General features: G+C 41.0%; 1 protein-coding gene across 1 annotated transcript in view; it reads right to left on the bottom strand.

The window, feature by feature from the left end:
• The window catches only part of GPR158 (G protein-coupled receptor 158), a 318887-nt gene extending 301293 nt beyond the window's left edge, over positions 1-17594 (bottom strand). Inside the window, exon 1 of the mRNA XM_068538769.1 lies at positions 16693-17594. Coding sequence (XP_068394870.1) covers positions 16693-17594 — 902 coding nt within the window. The remainder of the gene's footprint in view (positions 1-16692) is intronic.
• Positions 17595-18643: the final 1049 nt, after the last annotated feature.

Here is an 18643-nt window from a genome sequence, read left to right as displayed (position 1 = left end):
CAAGGAAATAATATCTAGAATACACCAGGATCTCTTGCAGCGTAACAGAAATATAAGAATCACAATAGGAAATGGGCAAAGGCTATAAACAAGCAGTTTACAGAGAAGTAAACCCAACAGGCTTGCACGCACATGAAGAGATGCTTAAGCTAATTAGCAGTCAGAGAAATGCAAAGTAAAACAATAGTGAGATATCACTTTACATTCATTAAAATGGCAAAAAATTAGAAAGCTGTATGATGCCAAGTGTTGGCAGGAAAGTGAGGCTATAGGAGCCCCTCTGCCCTGCTGGTGGATATGTAGACTGATGCAGCCTGTCTAGAGAGCAATCTTGCAATATTTTGTAAAATGACATTTATCCCTCCCTGTGACCCAGAAATCCTGCAATTCAGTTTATCTTTCAAGAAAATTCTCATGCAGGTCCATAAAGGGGCGTATAAGCTTACCACAGTGTCATTGTAATGGCAAGGAACTGAAGACAATCTGGGTGTCCATCCCTAGAACTGGACAATTTCTACATGCTATTTAGCAGTAGAGTCCTAGGCATCAGTAGGGAAATGGACTGGTTGTATACATAGCAGCAGGGAGAGATTCTTAAAGCAGAATTGTATAAATAAAAAGTAAGCAGAATAATGAGAAATATAGCAATTATTTAACTAAAATGATTTGCACACAAATAGCACATGAATAGAAGAGCATGCTTCACAGGTTAGTTGCTAGTGGGGTGGGATCAAGGAAAAGAGACTTTTTTTTTTTTTTTTTTGGCTGTGTTGGGTCTTTGTTTCTGTGTGTGGGCTTTCTCTAGTTGCGGCAAGTGGGGGCCACTCTTCATGGCGGTGCGCGGGCCTCTCACTATCGCGGCCTCTCTTGTTGCGGAGCACAGGCTCCAGACGCGCAGACTCAGTAGTTGTGGCTCACGGGCCTAGTTGCTCCGCGGCATGTGGGATCTTCCCAGACCAGGGCTCGAACCCGTGTCCCCTGCATTGGCAGGCAGATTCTCAACCACTGCGCCACCAGGGAAGCCCAAAACTTTTTTTTTTTAAGGGACGAAGAGCGATTTCCTTTCTGTTTCCTTATAACTGTAGAAGACTCTAGATTCATGTTTCAATCATCTTTGGGTAACTTCCTCACTTGGGGCCTCTCATCCTCAGAAAACACTGCTCACAAAAACATCTCTACCATTTAGCTCAACCCGTGACTACAAGAAGTACAGGAGAACCAAGAACACAGTCTGATTCCCTCTAGATTATCTTGAAGAATTTGACAACAGTCTGTCTTAAAGCAAGAAAATGTTCTCCCACATTACTTTGCAGCTGCCATGTCCAGAGAAGCTTGCCAAAGCTTTACATAGTGACAAATGTCTGCCTCTGTCTGGCTTCTTGTTCTTGGAAGGCATTTTGGCAATCAGGTCACACCTTCCTTGGGAAGATCTATGTATTTTGTGTGGGGAAAATAACTCAAGTTTGATTTAAAAAGAGAGAGAGAACCAATAAATATGAAGTAAGGTCAATCAGAACATCAGTTCTCCATCCACAAGTGTACAATCTTTGGGGCTCTTGGAGGTGATCCTTTTTCAAAGTTAAGTGCAGCACATATCTTAAAAGTGCTAGGGTTTAAAGTTTGATAATAGATGATTGTCCCCCTGAAAAATATATTTTGAGTTTGCTGCTTTTGCAAAAGTAGCTGACTAATGTCTCATTTTAAGGTTTTCCTTCACTGCAATAATTTTGAGGTACATTCTATTTCAATTTTAAATGAAGAGAGGACAGTTTATTTTATCAAACACATCCACAGTGTTCTTTATATCACCTCTTTGAATATGACCATTTCTAAATGGGGTGGAAAATCCCTTGTCAGGGAACCCACTACAAAGAGATCACCTGTCTTGACTCATTTTATTCAAATAACACTTCTCTGAAAGAGCAAGTACTTTTCTTGATTTACAGATGAGGAAAATAAGGTTCAGAAAAGTTATATAATATGTCCAAAGATATACTTTTTTTAATTGCTAGGGGAGAAAAAATAAGAAGAAAGTATATTCTGTCAGAGAAAATAAATGTCTAATGTGGACACTAATCTGTCTTAAAATATAACGATTTCCTACCTTGAGTTTCCTGGTGATTTCATTAAACAAGTCAGTTATGCTTGGCTACAATAGCTAAGTGAAAATAATCTTTTTTGTTAGTAATTTTTAAAATCATTAAATTTCTTTTTTCTGTTGGTTCTTATTCATATAGCTCTTCAAGTGAAATTACCCATCTGATAATCTGCACAGTTTTTTATTCTAAATGACTTCTTTGTAGACCCTAATATTTTTTACAAAAGGTACAAGTTAGCCATTCATAGTAACTTTTCAGAGAAAGATATATAGCTTGTGCCAATGAATTCTTCTGATTTAGAAATAATAAGAGTAAGCAAGGCTATAAAGTAAATTTAAAATGTTCCCATTGGAATTTAAATTAAGGTACTTTGGTTAGATACCCAAGATATGAACTAAATATAGGATGTACTTGTATGCTTAGAACCCTATATTTTAAGTTATCATTTATTGGGTACTCATTGTGTGTCACACATGCTATACACCCTTAAAACATCCTCACTGAACTGTTATGTGACTGACATTATTCTCCCCAATTTATATTACAACTATATATGGTCAATATCATTCTCCTAAATAATAGTTGAGAAATTTGGGACACAAAGAAGTGAAATAGCATACCTAAGGACACACACCTAATAAGTAAAATAACTGAATATGATGTCCATATCTTAGGTATAAGGGTAAGGAGACTGGTCAAAAGACCTAAGTTTGAGTTCTTGTTCAAGTTGGTGAGTTGAGCATATGTTTCTCCACCTCATCCCTCCACCTTAATGGCAGTAAATAAATACAAGAGGGAATGAGAAGAAGTAGTTGACCAGAGATTTGACATAATTCTACAGGATCATACTGATGATAAGCCAGAGTGGTGGCAGCTAAGCCCAGGACATGCTCAGGAGAAGGCTGGAACAGAGGTGGAAACTATTCTTTAAGCAGAGTTTCCAGAAAGATTTTAAGCTCAAAGTCAACAGGTATCAAGAGTGGAAGTAGAAAATGAGGCAGACATCAAGGTGATGAATTGAAGGATTTCCTTCTAAACAGTTACACGAGTTGGCACATCCTCTCCTTGCATGCAGTGATGACATTTATTCCCAAGCTAAAAACCAAGATCTGTTATGTAAAGAGATTGAAAGAAATGTCTGGAAAGAACTAAAACTTCTAAATGGTTATTAGTTCTCCCAGAGTAAACGTCTAGGGTGAGCCAGAAACTGCCAGCTTTCTTCTCAGGCATCCTAAAATGAATGTTGAAAGCCTGACAGTCAAGGGGAGGTCTACTGAGGAACTAGGCCTACTCATCTGCCATAGGAATCCATGCCATCTAGCTATATATGTTTACCTAGCCCTTCAGTCATAAAATCGATGGCTAACAAGGATCATATCTGAGATGAACTGGTAGCATAAAGGAGAAGAACTGGTATGAACAAGCAAAATAACTGAACCTGGAACAAACAGCAATAATTCAGGGAACAGAAGGCAATTCAGTAGATATTTTAATTAATATTCTCAAAGAGATTGAAGAAAATGAACATACAATTATGAAAAAAATAATCAGAGCAAGAAAGAGTTCATGGAAAGTAAAAGTGATTGCTAAATGAAAACTAATTTAATTTTTCAAAAAGGTAGAAAAAATAAAATCTTCTAGAAAGTAAAGTAAAAAGAAAAGGAGATGAAAAATGAGAGAAGAGTTAAGAAATACAGGGATCAATCCAGAAAGTTGAATACTTAACTGTAGGAGTTCCAGAAAGAGAAAATGCATAGCAGAACGTAGTTTTAAGCCATCATAAAAGAAAATTACTGAGTGGAAAAGTCTAAAAGGGCCAACTAAGTGATGAGGTTGATGAATAAAAAGAATCACATCTAAGCACATCATCATGAACATTCAGAACCCCACGGAAAAAGAAAAGATCTTAAGAGTTTCCGTGAGGAGAAAAGATTACCTACAAAGGTATAATAAATCAGGTTAATACCAAATTTTTCACCAGCAACAATGAATGCTAAAAACAATATAACAATGTCTTTAAAATTCTGAGGGCAAAATGACTTTGAACCTATAATTCTATATACAGACAAACAATCAATCATGCATGAAGACAAAGACATTTTCAGACATGGGGGAGACTTAGAAATTTCACCTTCCACAGATTCTTTCTGAAAAAGTATTTGAAATTGCGCTTTAGAGGGTGGGAAAAAAAAAAAGAATTCTTGAAATAAGAGGACCAGCACCCAACACACAATTGGATCCAAAATTTCAATAATCTGAAAATGTTTCCATGATAGTTATTCTGCAGAAGACCTAAAGCAATTTGTACAAATTATGGGACTCCAAGAAGCATGTCTTCAACAAAAATGTAAATTTTCTTTAACAAAGAATGATTGATTAAGAAGTTGGATGATCTTAGAAATAAGAAAACATAGGGTTTCTTTTTGTTTCTTTAACGTGAAAAGAAAAGCAATTGGCAGCTGCATGGAGGGAAAATAGGTGAAAAGTCTCCATGCAGACATGCACAAACTAAAGGTAACATGGTTTTGTGCAACTGATCTAAGAAAAAGGGAGAGAGAATCCATTGGTCCTTGAAATTTGGAACATTCTGAAAATGGCATAGATTCAGATATTCAGATTTTAATTTTTAGAAGCAACTAATGGACAAAACACAGAAGTGCGTTTTTGGGAGTTTTTTTACTGCAGTGACAGACTGAAAATGTTACCATCTTGAATTACCTAAAAATATTGGAATAGGAGTAGGAGCATAAAGAAAGAAAAGAATAGAAGATACTATTTAAAATTGATGGATATAAAAGTCAAGGTAACCAATAGAAAAATTAAAAATATAATTAATAAAACAATGGAGAGAGTAGAGAAAGGAAAAGTGAAATATAAAGAAGCTTAAGTTTCACATTTGTCGTATCAGAGAAGCTAATGGTGATGATTTTACTCCCCAAAATTCATAATCCCAATTTTCCATTGATAATGCTCTTCATTAGAGATGTACTTCTGCCTATACTTCCTTTCCTATGGTGCAAAGTCTGCTTCCTCCAAATTCATGTCCAAATGTTTGTGGTGTCCCTTCTGGCTTTTCCAGTCTCACTTCTGTATCTTGTGCCTCTCACTGGCAGTTTTTGAGGCAGCCCCTAACCTGACATCTTAGTCCTCACCATAAAAGACAACAGAGTGAGGCGGGAAACGCCAAACGACAAGACCTGCCAGCCACCAGCTTGAGAGAGGTAGGGGACCCACTGCATGTCATCTCAGGCATGCTGGTGAGGGAGAAAAGTGCTTTGCCCCTGAGTCTGCCTGCTGTGCCTCTGCCTTTAGTCTCCTGCTGTCTGTGTTTGGAAAGGGTTTCACCGTACAGGTTTAAGCCAGGGAGCAAGAAAAGCACCCAGCTGATTTTTGCAAGAAATTCTAGATTTTCAATCTCTATCTCCCTTACCACTCAACTCTTTCAGTGTATTCATTCACAGCCAAGAATGGAGCAGCTGTAAATAGCTTCTTTGACTGAAATCTCATCAGAGAAGCTGGAAAGCCCAAGCTCCCAGAGCTAAGGGAGGCACTGGGCAGGAAGGCCAAGACTGAAAGAAGGAGGAAAGAAAAATGGAAAGTAAAGAAAACGAATATACATCCACAATCTACATAGTACTACAGGGCTAGAAATTTGTAAAGCCCTTAACATGTTCCTATATTTTAACCATTTACTGAGCACCTTCTACATCCCTTACTCTCATTTTCTATGTCAACCCCCCTCTCACTACATTCCAGCAACATTGACTTTCTTTCTGCTCTTAGAGCATTTGAAGCTCATTCCTATCTCAAGGCCTTTGTTCTCACTGTTCCCTATCTCAAGCATGATTCCTAAGCTTAAGCTTGTTTCATGGCTGTCTCCTCATCCTTCATTTCTTAACTCAGAGTCACATCTTCAGAGAGGTTTTCCTTAATCACCCTATTTACTGCAACACGCCTTACCTCTCAGCCATTCTTTACCACATTATCATATTTATTTTCTTATAGCATTTGTTTGTATCAAGAATTATATTTATCTTGCTTGTTTGTCATCTATGTCCCCCCACCCACCAAAAAAATCCACAGGTACAGGGATTTTTATTTGTCATTTTCACTATTATATCCTCAATACCCATACTCCTAGCCAGGCGCATGTTATATACGTTATTTTTTTAAATAACACATTCCATACATTATGCTAGGCTCTTTACATAGGTAAGATTGTTTACTCTTTACAGTGTACTCTATACTCTTTGCAGATAAAGAAATTGAGTCACAGAAGGAAATAACTTGCCCAATATCACACAGTAAGTGAAAGTGGAAGCTCGTAGATTCAAATCTAGGTTTATAATCCTAAAACCCTTCTTCTTAGACACTATTCCACACTTCCTGAAATATGCAAGGCACTTTCAAGAGGCAGTGAATATGGGAAGTCATGAAATGTGGTCCTTGCATTTGAAGGACCTGTAGAACTGGTTGGGGAAATAGGATGTTTACATTAAGAGACAAATTATAACAACAAGAGGCAGCTGCTCTCATGATAGGCCCTGTGATCCCCCTGCCTTCATAACCTACTAGTCATTCTGCCCCTGCCAGTAGGGTCATGGCCGGCAGCCAAAGTTTTTGGACGACTACAGCTGAAGCTGCCAAGTATTTACAACTCTTAATTCTTACTCTTAAAATCGTTTAAAAGGAATTTTATGTGTTTCAAGCTTATCAGATACTGTTTACTTTTTCCCAAGTTTGTGTTTAAGGACGAGCTCCTTCTGAATTATGAAGACTTTGTTTTTGATACAGACTTCTGAAGCTGTCCCCACATGTCTCCTTCACAGGGTCTGGAAGGGCCTAGGAACGTACTGTCAGGCTTTTCAGGTGATCCTGATACCCAGCCAAGTTTGGAATCAGTGAATAATGACCGTAAATTAACGTGTACTTGATGACTCAGGGTCTTTTTATCTGTGCCTGTTATTAAACTACAAGTTCACTGCAGCCATAGCCAGTGCAAATGATGGTCACCACTTCCCTGGGTCTCAATTTCCTCATGTGTAAAAGTAAAAATAAATTGGATTACATGATCTCTAAAATCCTTTTTACTTCTAAAATTCTAATTCTTCAAAAAGGAGCTTTCCCAGGATGTTTACCAGAACATTGTTTCTTTCAAGAATGCCCCAGTTGTTATTTGCTTCTTTCTCAAAAAAGTGGAAAGACAAATAAATTTCTAAATAACTTTCAGAGGGCTGTAACATGAGGGCCTTCCCACAAATCTAATTATTAAGTTAGTACCTGAAACAGCTTTCTCAAGTGTGCCTTATCCAGAAAAATAGTAATCTTCATCTTTCTCTTCATGAGCTTTGGTCTCATCCCTTAACATGCACAACATCATCTCTCATTTCTCTGTAACCCACACAACCCTCGCTTCTTGCCCCTGAAGCTCACCTGTACTACACGTTTATGGGCGGCACAGGAGGAAGTAGGCATGCATCAGTTTGTGCTGTGGTAATTTGTAAAGCCTAAACATTCTTTTCCATCATGTAGCCATTGTTATTTTTTAAGGTTTCTTCTGACAGGACTCTAAACACTAGTAATGTTAAAAACTGTGTCCTTAAACATGTTAAAGCCTTAAATAATGTCTATATAATATGTCATTTTAATTATTTCTTCTAGGAAATTTCATTTATAATACGTTCAAATTATGAGCAGCTTCTAGTTGAATCAATAAAGGTAAAGTGGCAAACAGAGCATTTTAGGAAATTCCCTGGTGGTCCAGTTGTTAGGATCCGAGCTTCCACTGCAGGGGGCCTGGGTTGGATCCCTGGTTGGGGAACTAAGATCCTGCAAGCCATGCAGCGCAGCCAAAAAAAAAAAAAATCATTAAAAAATCCAGAGCATTTTAAGAATATATATTGTAAGGTATTAATATTCCTTTAATGGGATAAGCTCTGCATCAGCCTGTTTATAGCTTTGACTTCCTGAGATAAAGTTCTGAAATGCAAGCACAGTCAACCTATCTTTATAATGATTAAATCTTCAGGAACTTGATTTCTCACTACTTGCTAGAAAAGAATAATTCAGTTTCATCAGAACTATGAAAGTGCTCAGTGGTAAACGGAGCTTCATGAAAAAGTAAAACACGATTCCACAGCATCATAGATTGCTAACTGTTTTTCATTGTTTCATTCATCTCCATTTGTTCCCTGTCCACACTCCTCTCTACCCCCTACTTTTTCCCTCTCTCCTCTCTTTGTCCCCACAGAGATTCACACACACACACACACACACACACACACACACACACATTTTCTTTTCAAAATGCATCCTTTAATGGGAAATCTTAAATATAAGACATTTAGCTATATAAGTAGCAAAGCCATGCTTAGCAACAAATTCTGGAAATAATTTGGCCAGATGTTCTTTTTGAGCCTTAATAACATCTAAATGTGAATTAATATTCCATCGATTCATCAACATTTTCCAGTTCTCATTCATGTCTAATTCTATATGCAGTGATCTTATGTTCCAAACAAACAAACAGAAATGTGATCTGACAAAATCACACACACACACACACTCACACACTCACACACACACACATACACACAGATACATATAGAACTCTTGAAATAGGATAGCCACAGAATAGCATTTTTATATGTGTTCCCTCTACACCAGCTGCTTTCAACCAGAGGCATTTTTACCCCTTAGGTGATACTTGGCAATGTTTGTAGACATTTTTGATTGTCACACTGGGCAGGGAGGTTGCTACTGGCATCCTGTGGGTAGAGTCAGGGGTGCTGCTAAACATCTTACAGCGAAAAAGCCGCCACAGCAAAGGGTTATCTGGCCCCAAATGTCAATAGTTCTGAGGTTGAGACACCCTGCTCTACACAGTGGTCTAAGGCATCAAATAAGGGGACAGCCAAACTCTTCATTCCGTTCCCGGCAACTGACTAGAAAAGAAAGAGAAAAAACACATACCTCCACAATTGCATTTAAATCTCTTTAACCAAAACTAGTTACATGGCTACACCACAAAGCTTTTATTTCCACCCTGAAACTTTTAAGCACTTTAGAAAGGAAAGACAGATCTAGTCCCTCTATTTTTAGTTTATAAGTGGTCTTGTATTCTCACTGTCCTATCCATCTCCCAACAGTGTGAGTGAAACGCTTTGCCAGATGGTGTAGGAAAGATTTTGATAATCCTTACCTCACCTATGCTGAAAATAAGTTTCTGCAGCTTCTGGCCCGATGTTTTGTGTATTTCACATATATTAAAAAGACAGTGTGGTTACATGTTTTAGTATAGCTTGTCTTGTTTAAAAAATTATTATGAAGACAAATAGCAATCTGATATACAGCAGTAAGGTCTAGGTTTTTTGTTTACATATAGGCATATTTTGCTGCATACTTACAGCTTATAGATGACAGTAGAGCTTTATAGTTGGAGAGACCATGGAATTTAATTTCCCATTTTCTAATATCACAGTTCATCAAGATGCCATTAATTGTAAGATATGCTATTACATTCTGTACCACTAAAAGAAAGTGTATGCCAGTTGGAAATGACATGCCCTCAATAATTAAGACACATCTCAGTTTGAGAGACATCAAAATGTGGAAAAGGTACATCTTAGAATTGATAAAATACATTTTTCTGTACTACAATACCTTTACCTTTTCCTCTTTCTGAGATAAAAGCTATGTGTCTTGTTATTCTATAAAAATCCTTCCACGATAATGTAATAAGGCATACACGTTGGAAAACACATAAGTGGTGAGAAAACCAGGTTAAGAAAGTAAACCAACATCTTATGTAATTCTAAGTTCCGTTTTAGGTTATAAGTGCACTGGGTACTTTGCTAACTGGACAGGATTTTTTTTTAATCCTGTTTTGTCTTATTCTAAATGGGGGAAAGTTACAAGAGATATTATAATGAATAAAAATTAACTGTATTTCAATTAATTATAAGTATCAGTTAACTATAAAAGAGAAAGAGACTGCCTTCTTTAATAAAAAGGAAGGAAACGGTGTTTTTTTGAGAAAATGATCTTGGGGTCAGATCACATTTAAGCTAATCTCTGTTTTCTATAAATTCTACCTATAATGAAGGTAATAAAACTAGGTGACTCCTGTGATTGCTTTGAGGCACTATTATATCCTTTGGTGTAAAAGAGAAAGTCAGTCATGGTTCCTACACTAAGTTTGGTATTGTAGAAAATGGGGCTGGGGGGGGGGTGGGTACCTGAGAAAGACTTTTAGCCAAGAGCATTAATTTTTTCCTAAACTGAAGAAGTATTTTATAGAACAGTCTATCCACCTAAATCTTCTCATAGGTCAAGTTTTAGGAAGAAAGACTTGTTAGATGAGTAAATGCCCAACCAAAGTAGAAATTACACCAGAAAAGGTTTCTTGCTAAAACCTGAAAAACGAATAATACTAAAAGACCAGCAAAACAAGCCAATGTACGTATGTGCCATAGCTGTGCTAGGCAAGAGCCTGATGATGCTGTTGTCTGCAAAGTCTCCGAAACATAGCCCCAAGGCCGGTGAACTGCCCGTTTGCACATAGTGGCCATCAAGCTGCCAAAGTTACCAAAATTCCAATGTACTATTTCAGTAATTCTGTTTAAATAACCCTGTGAACATCAATCCAGAACTGAATAGAGAAAACAAACAAGGCCCTAATGCTTCTGTACCAACCAAGTACAAATAACACCAACAACGTACTTCTTGGCATCCCAGTATATTACAATATAATCATAAAACACGGTGCATGTTGGAAAAGGGTAGCCTTAAAACCCTGAACAGTGAACAACAAACTGCTGCGTTTATGAAGCTGAAAGTAAAATTTGACTTATCCAGCAATTGAGGCCATAAAATCAGTCTTGTGAGGCATGAGTTCTCTCCCCAGAGGGGAGGCCTAAACTCTTGTCATTTATTTAGCAGTCTTGAAATCCCATTTCAGCTTCCAAACGCGTGTTCTAGAAGGTGGCAAGATAATGCTGTACCACTGCTACACCACACTAAATAGCCTCCTTTGAAGTATTAACACCAACTACAGAGGTAAGTCAGAGACAGGTTGTTTTTTAACAGTAAGTAGGAGCTTCAGGATGCCTAAACATTGATTACCTTGGGGGAAATTACACAAGTATACTGAGGCCCTTGGTTTAGAAATCTGTGAAACAGCTTCTTGTTGACTTTAAGTAAATTTCAGGTGATCTTTCAAGATCTAGAAACTCAGATCATGCTTATTCTTATTTTGAAATGGAGTTCTCATTTCCCTTAGTATACTTAACTCAGTGTACACCGAGAGGGCTTTCTCTAAATATCCTATGAGTAAATGACCGTGATAAAGTTAAACACTGAACATATATGAACATGATCTGCATTTAAGTGAGGATACATTAACTGGTTTCAGCATAACAATCAAAACTTCACAAGTTAAAGTGACACAGTTAATTATGTACATAATCTTAGACTTCTGGATTATAAGGAACCCAACAGGTCACCTAGTCCAACCCCCTTTAATTTACAGATGAGGAAACAGGATTAGAAAGGCAACTGCTGCCCATGGGAACACCATAGTCAAGGATGTGGTCCAGGCTGGGGTCAACGTCTCCTGTCTCCAAGGCCAGTATTTCCCCCATGATCCACTGTGATTACAAGCCTTCGCAATAATAGGAATGAAACTAAGTCATTATATAAATTATAAATTACTACAAATCATGTGACTTTAATACAACTAAAAGTGTTCAGTATTTAGGAAGACAGAAGCTGTGACACAAAATATTTACTGAACTTCCTGTGTGATGACAGTTCTTCATTTAGTCTTTACAAAATCCCAAAGATTTTTACTTTACTATTCACAGGGTAAAGATGAAATAATTGAGACTCAAAAGCCTCAATAGCAGAAGTCCATCTAAAAACTGTTTGATCTATTACCCAGGTAGACAACTCTGTACTGTTCCTATAGGTAACCTCTTCACCACTACCAGTACCCACAAGAGAGACAAGATATGTTTGGCCTAGAGCAAGATGGTCATTTCTCTAATACTATGTAAATTGCCATCTGCAGAAATCTATACCAGAATCTCTGATGGAGGTGTGTGGGCACATGTTTGTGAAGGAGAGAGAAGTAACCCCTCAGGAGTCAGTGACTCAGTGACACCAATGTTAATTATGTAAGTTTCTAAAAAGGCGTTTCCACACTATTGTGGAAAAATGCAGGTCTGACATTCATTTGGTGTCCTCTTCTGCACGTTACTCCCCCATCAATATCATTTCCACAAGGTACTGCATTTATGTGTATCAGCCCTGTTTCCAAAGCCTCCTTGTTGCCCGTTGGGTAGGTCACTTAAGAACTCATAGAACAAAGAGTTATAAAGGTATATGGATATCACCAAGTCTCTTTCCACGTTTTAATTGTGCAGAAACTGATTTTCAGACAGGTAATACAGCCAGTCAGAGACAAAACTGGGACTTAGGGCAAAGTTCTGACTCAAGTCTAATACTCTTCTCTCTATACAACATACTTGATTATAAGATTGGCCAAAAAGAACAAGTGTCTGTCACTTATTTGGCCAAATATATTAATTATTTCAAGCCAATACCATGTTACTTTTTTAATAACAAGGTGAAAACAAAATTGGTAATTAAGAGATAGCAGCATAGGGTAGTAGAAAGACAATACAAGCCTCATAGCTAGATAGATCTAAATTTAATTCACGCTCCCTAATTTACTAGCTGTGTTGCCCTGGGCAAGTTGCTCAACTTTCCTGAAGTTGTAACTACCTGAGAATACTAAGAATTAAATGCAGTGGGATATTTATAAAACATCTGACACATAGTAGATGCTCAATATATATTGGTTCCCATTAATTCTAACCCACCGCAAAAGAGCTGTGCCACTCTAGCAAATTCCTTTAGCCCTTTGAGTCTCAGTTTCCTCCACTGTACAATGAGAAGAGGAAAGAAACCAAGTGAATTCCAAAATCCCTTACAGCTCATCAAGTAAGAATTCCCAAAGGTTCCTTTTACCTTAATTTAAATTCAACAAACACTTAGGTACCTTATATTCATCCTAGGCACTGAACAGTTCCAGCCACCACCAGGAATGTGTCTATGATTTCATTAGAATGGGCTCCAACTCCATAGTACTTTAAGTTCCACACAGAAAAATCAGTATACAACAGCAAAGGACTTAACTTTGAAGAAAACTCTGCAAGGACATCACAAACCTAATATGATAAATAAAAATAATTTAGGGTATACCTTAAATTGTTAGTCTTTTTTTTTTTTTGCTGGGATAGAAGATGAGAACTTAAGTGTTTATACTATAGGTCTATAACAAGACTCAGGAGCCATTTAGGTAAAGCACTAATGCCATTTTTGGGGGAAAAAAAGCAATAAACTCTTCCCATGTGAGTCTTATACTAGGCCTTAAAATTTAAGAAACCTGTGTCATTCTGAAGCAGAGGGGAATAAAATTTATTCTGAGAGGTGTTTTACAGTGATAAGCATTAATATAAGAAGGTAGTTGACCATGTTTTCCACATTACTTTTGAATTTCATATTTCAGATTTGCATTCTCTAAAAATAAAATATAATTTAAATCTTGAACCTTGTAAGTAAGACCTGGGGAAATATTAGCTAAAATAGTAACTGAAGTTAAATGAAAATCTGAACTACAAAGTTTATCCTCCTCTTCTCTTCCATGAGGAAATCATTAGCAATAGATTTTTTTTATTACAGATAAGGCTTTTTGCAAATAACACTCTATAGATTCAAAATAGATTTAAAATCATGATTAGAGCCTAGTCATGGTTTCTCAGAAATTCATTTGGGGTTTACCCTGTTACCATACCTGTACAATATTATTCACTTACGTTATAAAATTTTAGAATACACATCTTAGGTGATAAAACATCAAAAACATTTGCCTTTTATGGGTATGAAGAGACAGAAAAGGCCCATTGAAATTTATATATATATATGGCATAGTGTGAACCAGAGGCAGAAGGCCTGGATCCTATTTCTGCTGTTGTTAAAAGCTTGGTATGTGATTCTTGGACAAGTCACTTCACCCTTCTTATCTGTTTCTTTATGAAGCAGAAAGAACCATCTGATCTAAGATTTCTTCCAGTTCCTATAATTAACATCTGTGCGAATCCTCAATACAGTACTTGAGGAGCATGGGACATGGGGCAAAAGTACTCACAGGAGAGCACTTATTCTGCTCTTCATGTGTGCTGCTAGGAGGAGCCAGATTCTGTAGAGAGCCGGACACTAAATGGCCTGGCTTCCTGCCTTGGCTAAAGAACACCATCGATGACTATGAAGGCACTTAAAGAGACTCAGCCAGAGGAAACAATCTATTTTCTGAACATAGTCCAAAAATTAGATAGGGTCGTGTGAGCCTACACAACATGACCCCTGGTGTCTCAGCCTTTTATCTTGGCCTGCGGAAGGCCTGAGTTCATTTAGGTGACCTATGCTTTCTGAGCCTTATGAGAAATACTTCTGAAAATAAATGGTTCTCATCCCCAGTCTCATATCTGACCCTTGAAAATACATATATTTTTATGCAGGAGCTGCAATACATGCAGCACTCCTAGGACACCTTCATGAGACAGAGTTTAGCATAGTGGTTAAAAGTGTGAATCGAGCTCAAATCCCGACTCTACTACTTAACTGCTGCGTGATCTTAGGAAAGAAGCTTAATCTCTCTGTGCTTCAGGTTCCTTTTCTGTAAAACAGGGAAACTAATAAAACCTAACTCAGGTTTGTTGTGAGGATTAATCAATTTAATACATGCAAAGCAGTTAGCACAGAGCCTAACATAAAGTATCAATATACGTTAGTAAGATGGATGAATGGATAGATCAATTGATTTGATTGATCGATCGATCTTTCAGTTCTGGCACCTGGGACTCCCTGAAAAGGCTTATGTGAAGGCCAAAAGCAGTTTTCTAGCAGTGAATGGCATCTGCAGATCTTTTCTGAGCAAATAATATAGCAAAGACGCAAAGCTGGGCTCAGCTCTTACTAATAGGATCCTGCAGAAATCAGGAGGAAATAAGATTATCCTTAAAGTAGGAAAGAGTTACGCTGGTTTAAGACAAGATCCTTTAAAGAGATAGACACACACAAAAAACATTTAATGTGGTCATACAGAGTTAGAGAAAGGAGGTTACTTTTCATTTATACCTTCTCAAGTGCTGCCAGCATTAAAAGCCACAGAATTTTATAACTGGATGACTCCCTAGAGACCATCTAGTTCAACTCCCTTACTTGATAGGTAAGTTGTTGAGGCCCAGAGAGATTAAGCAACTTTCTTGAGGTCATTCAGCAGTAAATAACAGTGCCAAGACAAATAAGCTTTCTGACTCCTCCCATTTGCCCACCCAGTACTCCCCCTGGTAACTTTCACCAGGTCATCATCCTGTCCTTGTTGTACCAAAAGGGCATTAAAACACACACAGGTTTCTCACTTTTGCCCAGTTTCCCAGAAAGTACCGAAGCAACCTCAACCCCCAAGACCTTCTTCCCATTGGGAATTGGGGAGGGTCCCAGTCAATCTGTGGCCTTCTCCCAGGCCCTCTTTGGAGTTTCTACTCTTTCCTTTCTGTTCCTCATGTTCACTCAACAGGGCTACTTCTAAAAGTCCCTCACCCCAAAAATCAGGCACGTCCCAGGGCACAAGATACCACCTGCTAATCTGCAAATTCTCATCTTCCCACAAATGCTATACCTTGAGGCAGGAAATACAGAACTATTACTAAATTTTCTCTGGGCTCCCTGAGTGAATTCAGTGAGAACTGATTCCTCCCTCCCTAGGATAACTCAACCAGGTTCATTTATAAAGTGTGTGTATGTGAAGGGCCAGAGAACCCTTAGGTGTGCCTAATACAGAAAACAGGAGAAAGAGGGGACCAAGGAATGGGAGATGAGTTGAGGGAAGGAGGGAGATGAGTAGAAGGAGCACACCTATCAAATTGCAAAGTATGGTTCCTAGAGACAGCTATGCTGCTGAGACTGACTCACTGCTCAAGGGACAGAACTGCCGAGGGGACTGCAGTGTTTTCATTATGCGCTCTGGTAACTAACAACAGACTGGCGCCTCAAACTACACACGTAGGAGGAAGTAGGTAGAGGCTATCCCGAAGTAGCAGAAATAACGAACTCTCTTCTTCCCACTCCCTTTTCTACTCGTGTGAGTTGCTCGCCACTTTGTGCCTGGCTGGCATGCCCTGAGCTTGCCAGGGTGCAGTGCATCACCCCTGACCGGGAACTCCCCTCCCTGCTCTCCCGAGGGTTAGAGAGAAACAGAGCATCTCTCAGCTCTACCAAGAGCTCCCGTCCCTTGCCCCTTGCAGGGGAACTGATTTGAGAGAAAAGCTTTTGCTGAGTGTCTGAAGCTGACAAATGCGGGGCACTTCTTGTCCCTAAGCACTTGCGCCTGCGTGGGGTGTCCCTCAGCCTGGGTCTCTGCTTTGAAGGTGGGAGGCCTAAATGTCACAGCCAGCGTTCCTTCCCCACACGCGCACCTACCCATGAAACCGGAAGGAAGGCTTGGCTTTTATCTTTTTTCCCTCCCTACCTGAATTCCGGGACCAGGTTAGGCTGCAACCCGTAGAAAGCAGCGGAGAGAGTGACCAACCACCCGGGCTTGTAACTGCCGTTCTCGCACTCCAGATAAGGCGAAGACCACTTGACGTGGCTCTTGTCCCCGCTAAGACCGTCCCTGCGCCGCCAGCTGTGGCCCAGGCCCCGGGGCCCCTGATTGGAGCCGCGGCGGTGCAAGTGAGTCCTCCACTTGCGCCGGAGGCCGTGGAACCACTCGGTCTCCAGCGTGGCGTTGGCCAGGTGGTGTGCTGAGGAGGACAGGTCCTGGAGCAGGATGCGACTCTCCTCGCGCGTGGCCTGCAGGAAGACCTGCGGGGCTGGGGCGGCCAGCGACTCGGTGCTGAAGGTGAGGGCCGCCCGGGAGATGCTGGGCTCACCCTCCAGGAGGCTCCGCACCAGTGCCTGGTACCACTCCAGGTCGTCCTGCAAGTTCTGCTCCCGCGACTTATTGCTCTGCAGCATCATGTTGAGGAAGTTGGCGGCGTGTGTCAGCGTGTCCAGCGCCCCGTGCAAGGAGGGATGGGAGCTGGCTAGGGCCGGCGACTTCCCCGGCAGGCCCGCCAACTCGTAGCGGCTGGAGCAGTTGGCTCGCTTCAGCTGGTGGGAGTCCCCGGTGTAGAGGTAAGAGGCCACGTCCATGGGCACCTCCTCGGCGATTTTCTGCGCCAAGATGGTGCCGTCGGTGGAGCGGCTCCAGGGAGCCGAGGGGTCCGAGGCAGAGGCTCGAGCCGGCTGCCGGGCGTGCTGCTTCGCCCTCAGGGTCTTCTCTCGAGGGGACTCCGTCCGACTTGGAGGGTCGCGGCCGGCGCCGACAGCTCCTAATCCCAGGTGAACGAGCAGGAGGCAGAAGAGTAAGGGGTAAGCCATGGCTCCCATCTGCCTCGCAGAAAGGAGAGGAGGTAACGGAAGGAGTCACTTTTTAAATTTTGGTCGTGTCTAGCAGCAGTAAGACTTTTCCTGGGAGTCTTCCCCCTTTTCAGCTGGCACCCAGTCCAAAAGGACTTTAAAAGAGCAATGTTCTGAAATATGCGCGGCTGACTAAGCTACCGTCACTGGAGATCAAATCACCTGTGGCAACGCTGGCTGCTCCCGCTCCACGGCGGGTCGGCTCGGGATTACGCACCTCGCAGCCTTGAGCCGAGCAGGTTACCTCCCCTCTCGCCGCCGGCAGCTATAGTTAGCCTGCTTGCGTCTTTCTGCTTAGCAGCTTCCACCGCCGCTCTCATTGAGGTGTGTTCGGGAGCTGCTGCTGCTGCCGCCGCCGCCGCGGCCGCCGAAGACGCTGCTCCATCGTCTCGCCCGTGGCAGGTCGTTCCCGCCTCCCGGCTCAGGCTCCTCCTCGTTCGCTCCGCCCCGAGGCGCGGAGCGCGCGCGCCCAGACCCGCACCGCGAGCGCAGCAGCTAGGGTTTCTTTTCAGGCGTTTGTCTTTCCGGAACCACGAGGGCTAGGCAGCTGGTCAATTGGAGTCTTTCAGTGTGGCCGCAGACCACACTCCTGCCTCTCCCTGCTCTCGGGAGGAAAGCCGGTTTAAAGAGGCAGCTTGGCCGCAACCAAACCCTTGTAGGGCGGCTTCAAGTCGTCTTTGTGCCCTGTTTGGCCGGCTCCTCTGTCAATCAGCCGACTGCCGTTTGCTGGGCTGGGGCGGGAGCTGTCCAGTGCTGAACCCGAGGCGCAGGAGGAGGCGGTGGCGCGGGATGCAGCTCCGCCGAGTCCTTTCACCCCCTCGCGTTCCCTGATGACTCGGGAGCCTGAGGGGGTGAGAGGTGGGGTGGGCGGACTGAAGGGAGAAGCAGAGGTTTGGCGGCTCAGAGCGAAGGAAACTTGGACGTACCGAGGAGGAGGGTGTTGGCGTATAGCATGCTTAGTTAAATCAGCCTTTCCTTTCGCCTGGAAAAGAGGGAGAAAGTAGTTTTCATTTGTGGCT

This window comes from Eschrichtius robustus, chromosome 1 (assembly GCF_028021215.1).
Source record: "Eschrichtius robustus isolate mEscRob2 chromosome 1, mEscRob2.pri, whole genome shotgun sequence".
NCBI classification, from domain to species: domain Eukaryota; kingdom Metazoa; phylum Chordata; class Mammalia; order Artiodactyla; family Eschrichtiidae; genus Eschrichtius; species Eschrichtius robustus.
The sequence above is the reverse complement of the archived record's forward strand: the minus strand, read 5'-3'. Positions and strand labels throughout refer to the sequence as shown.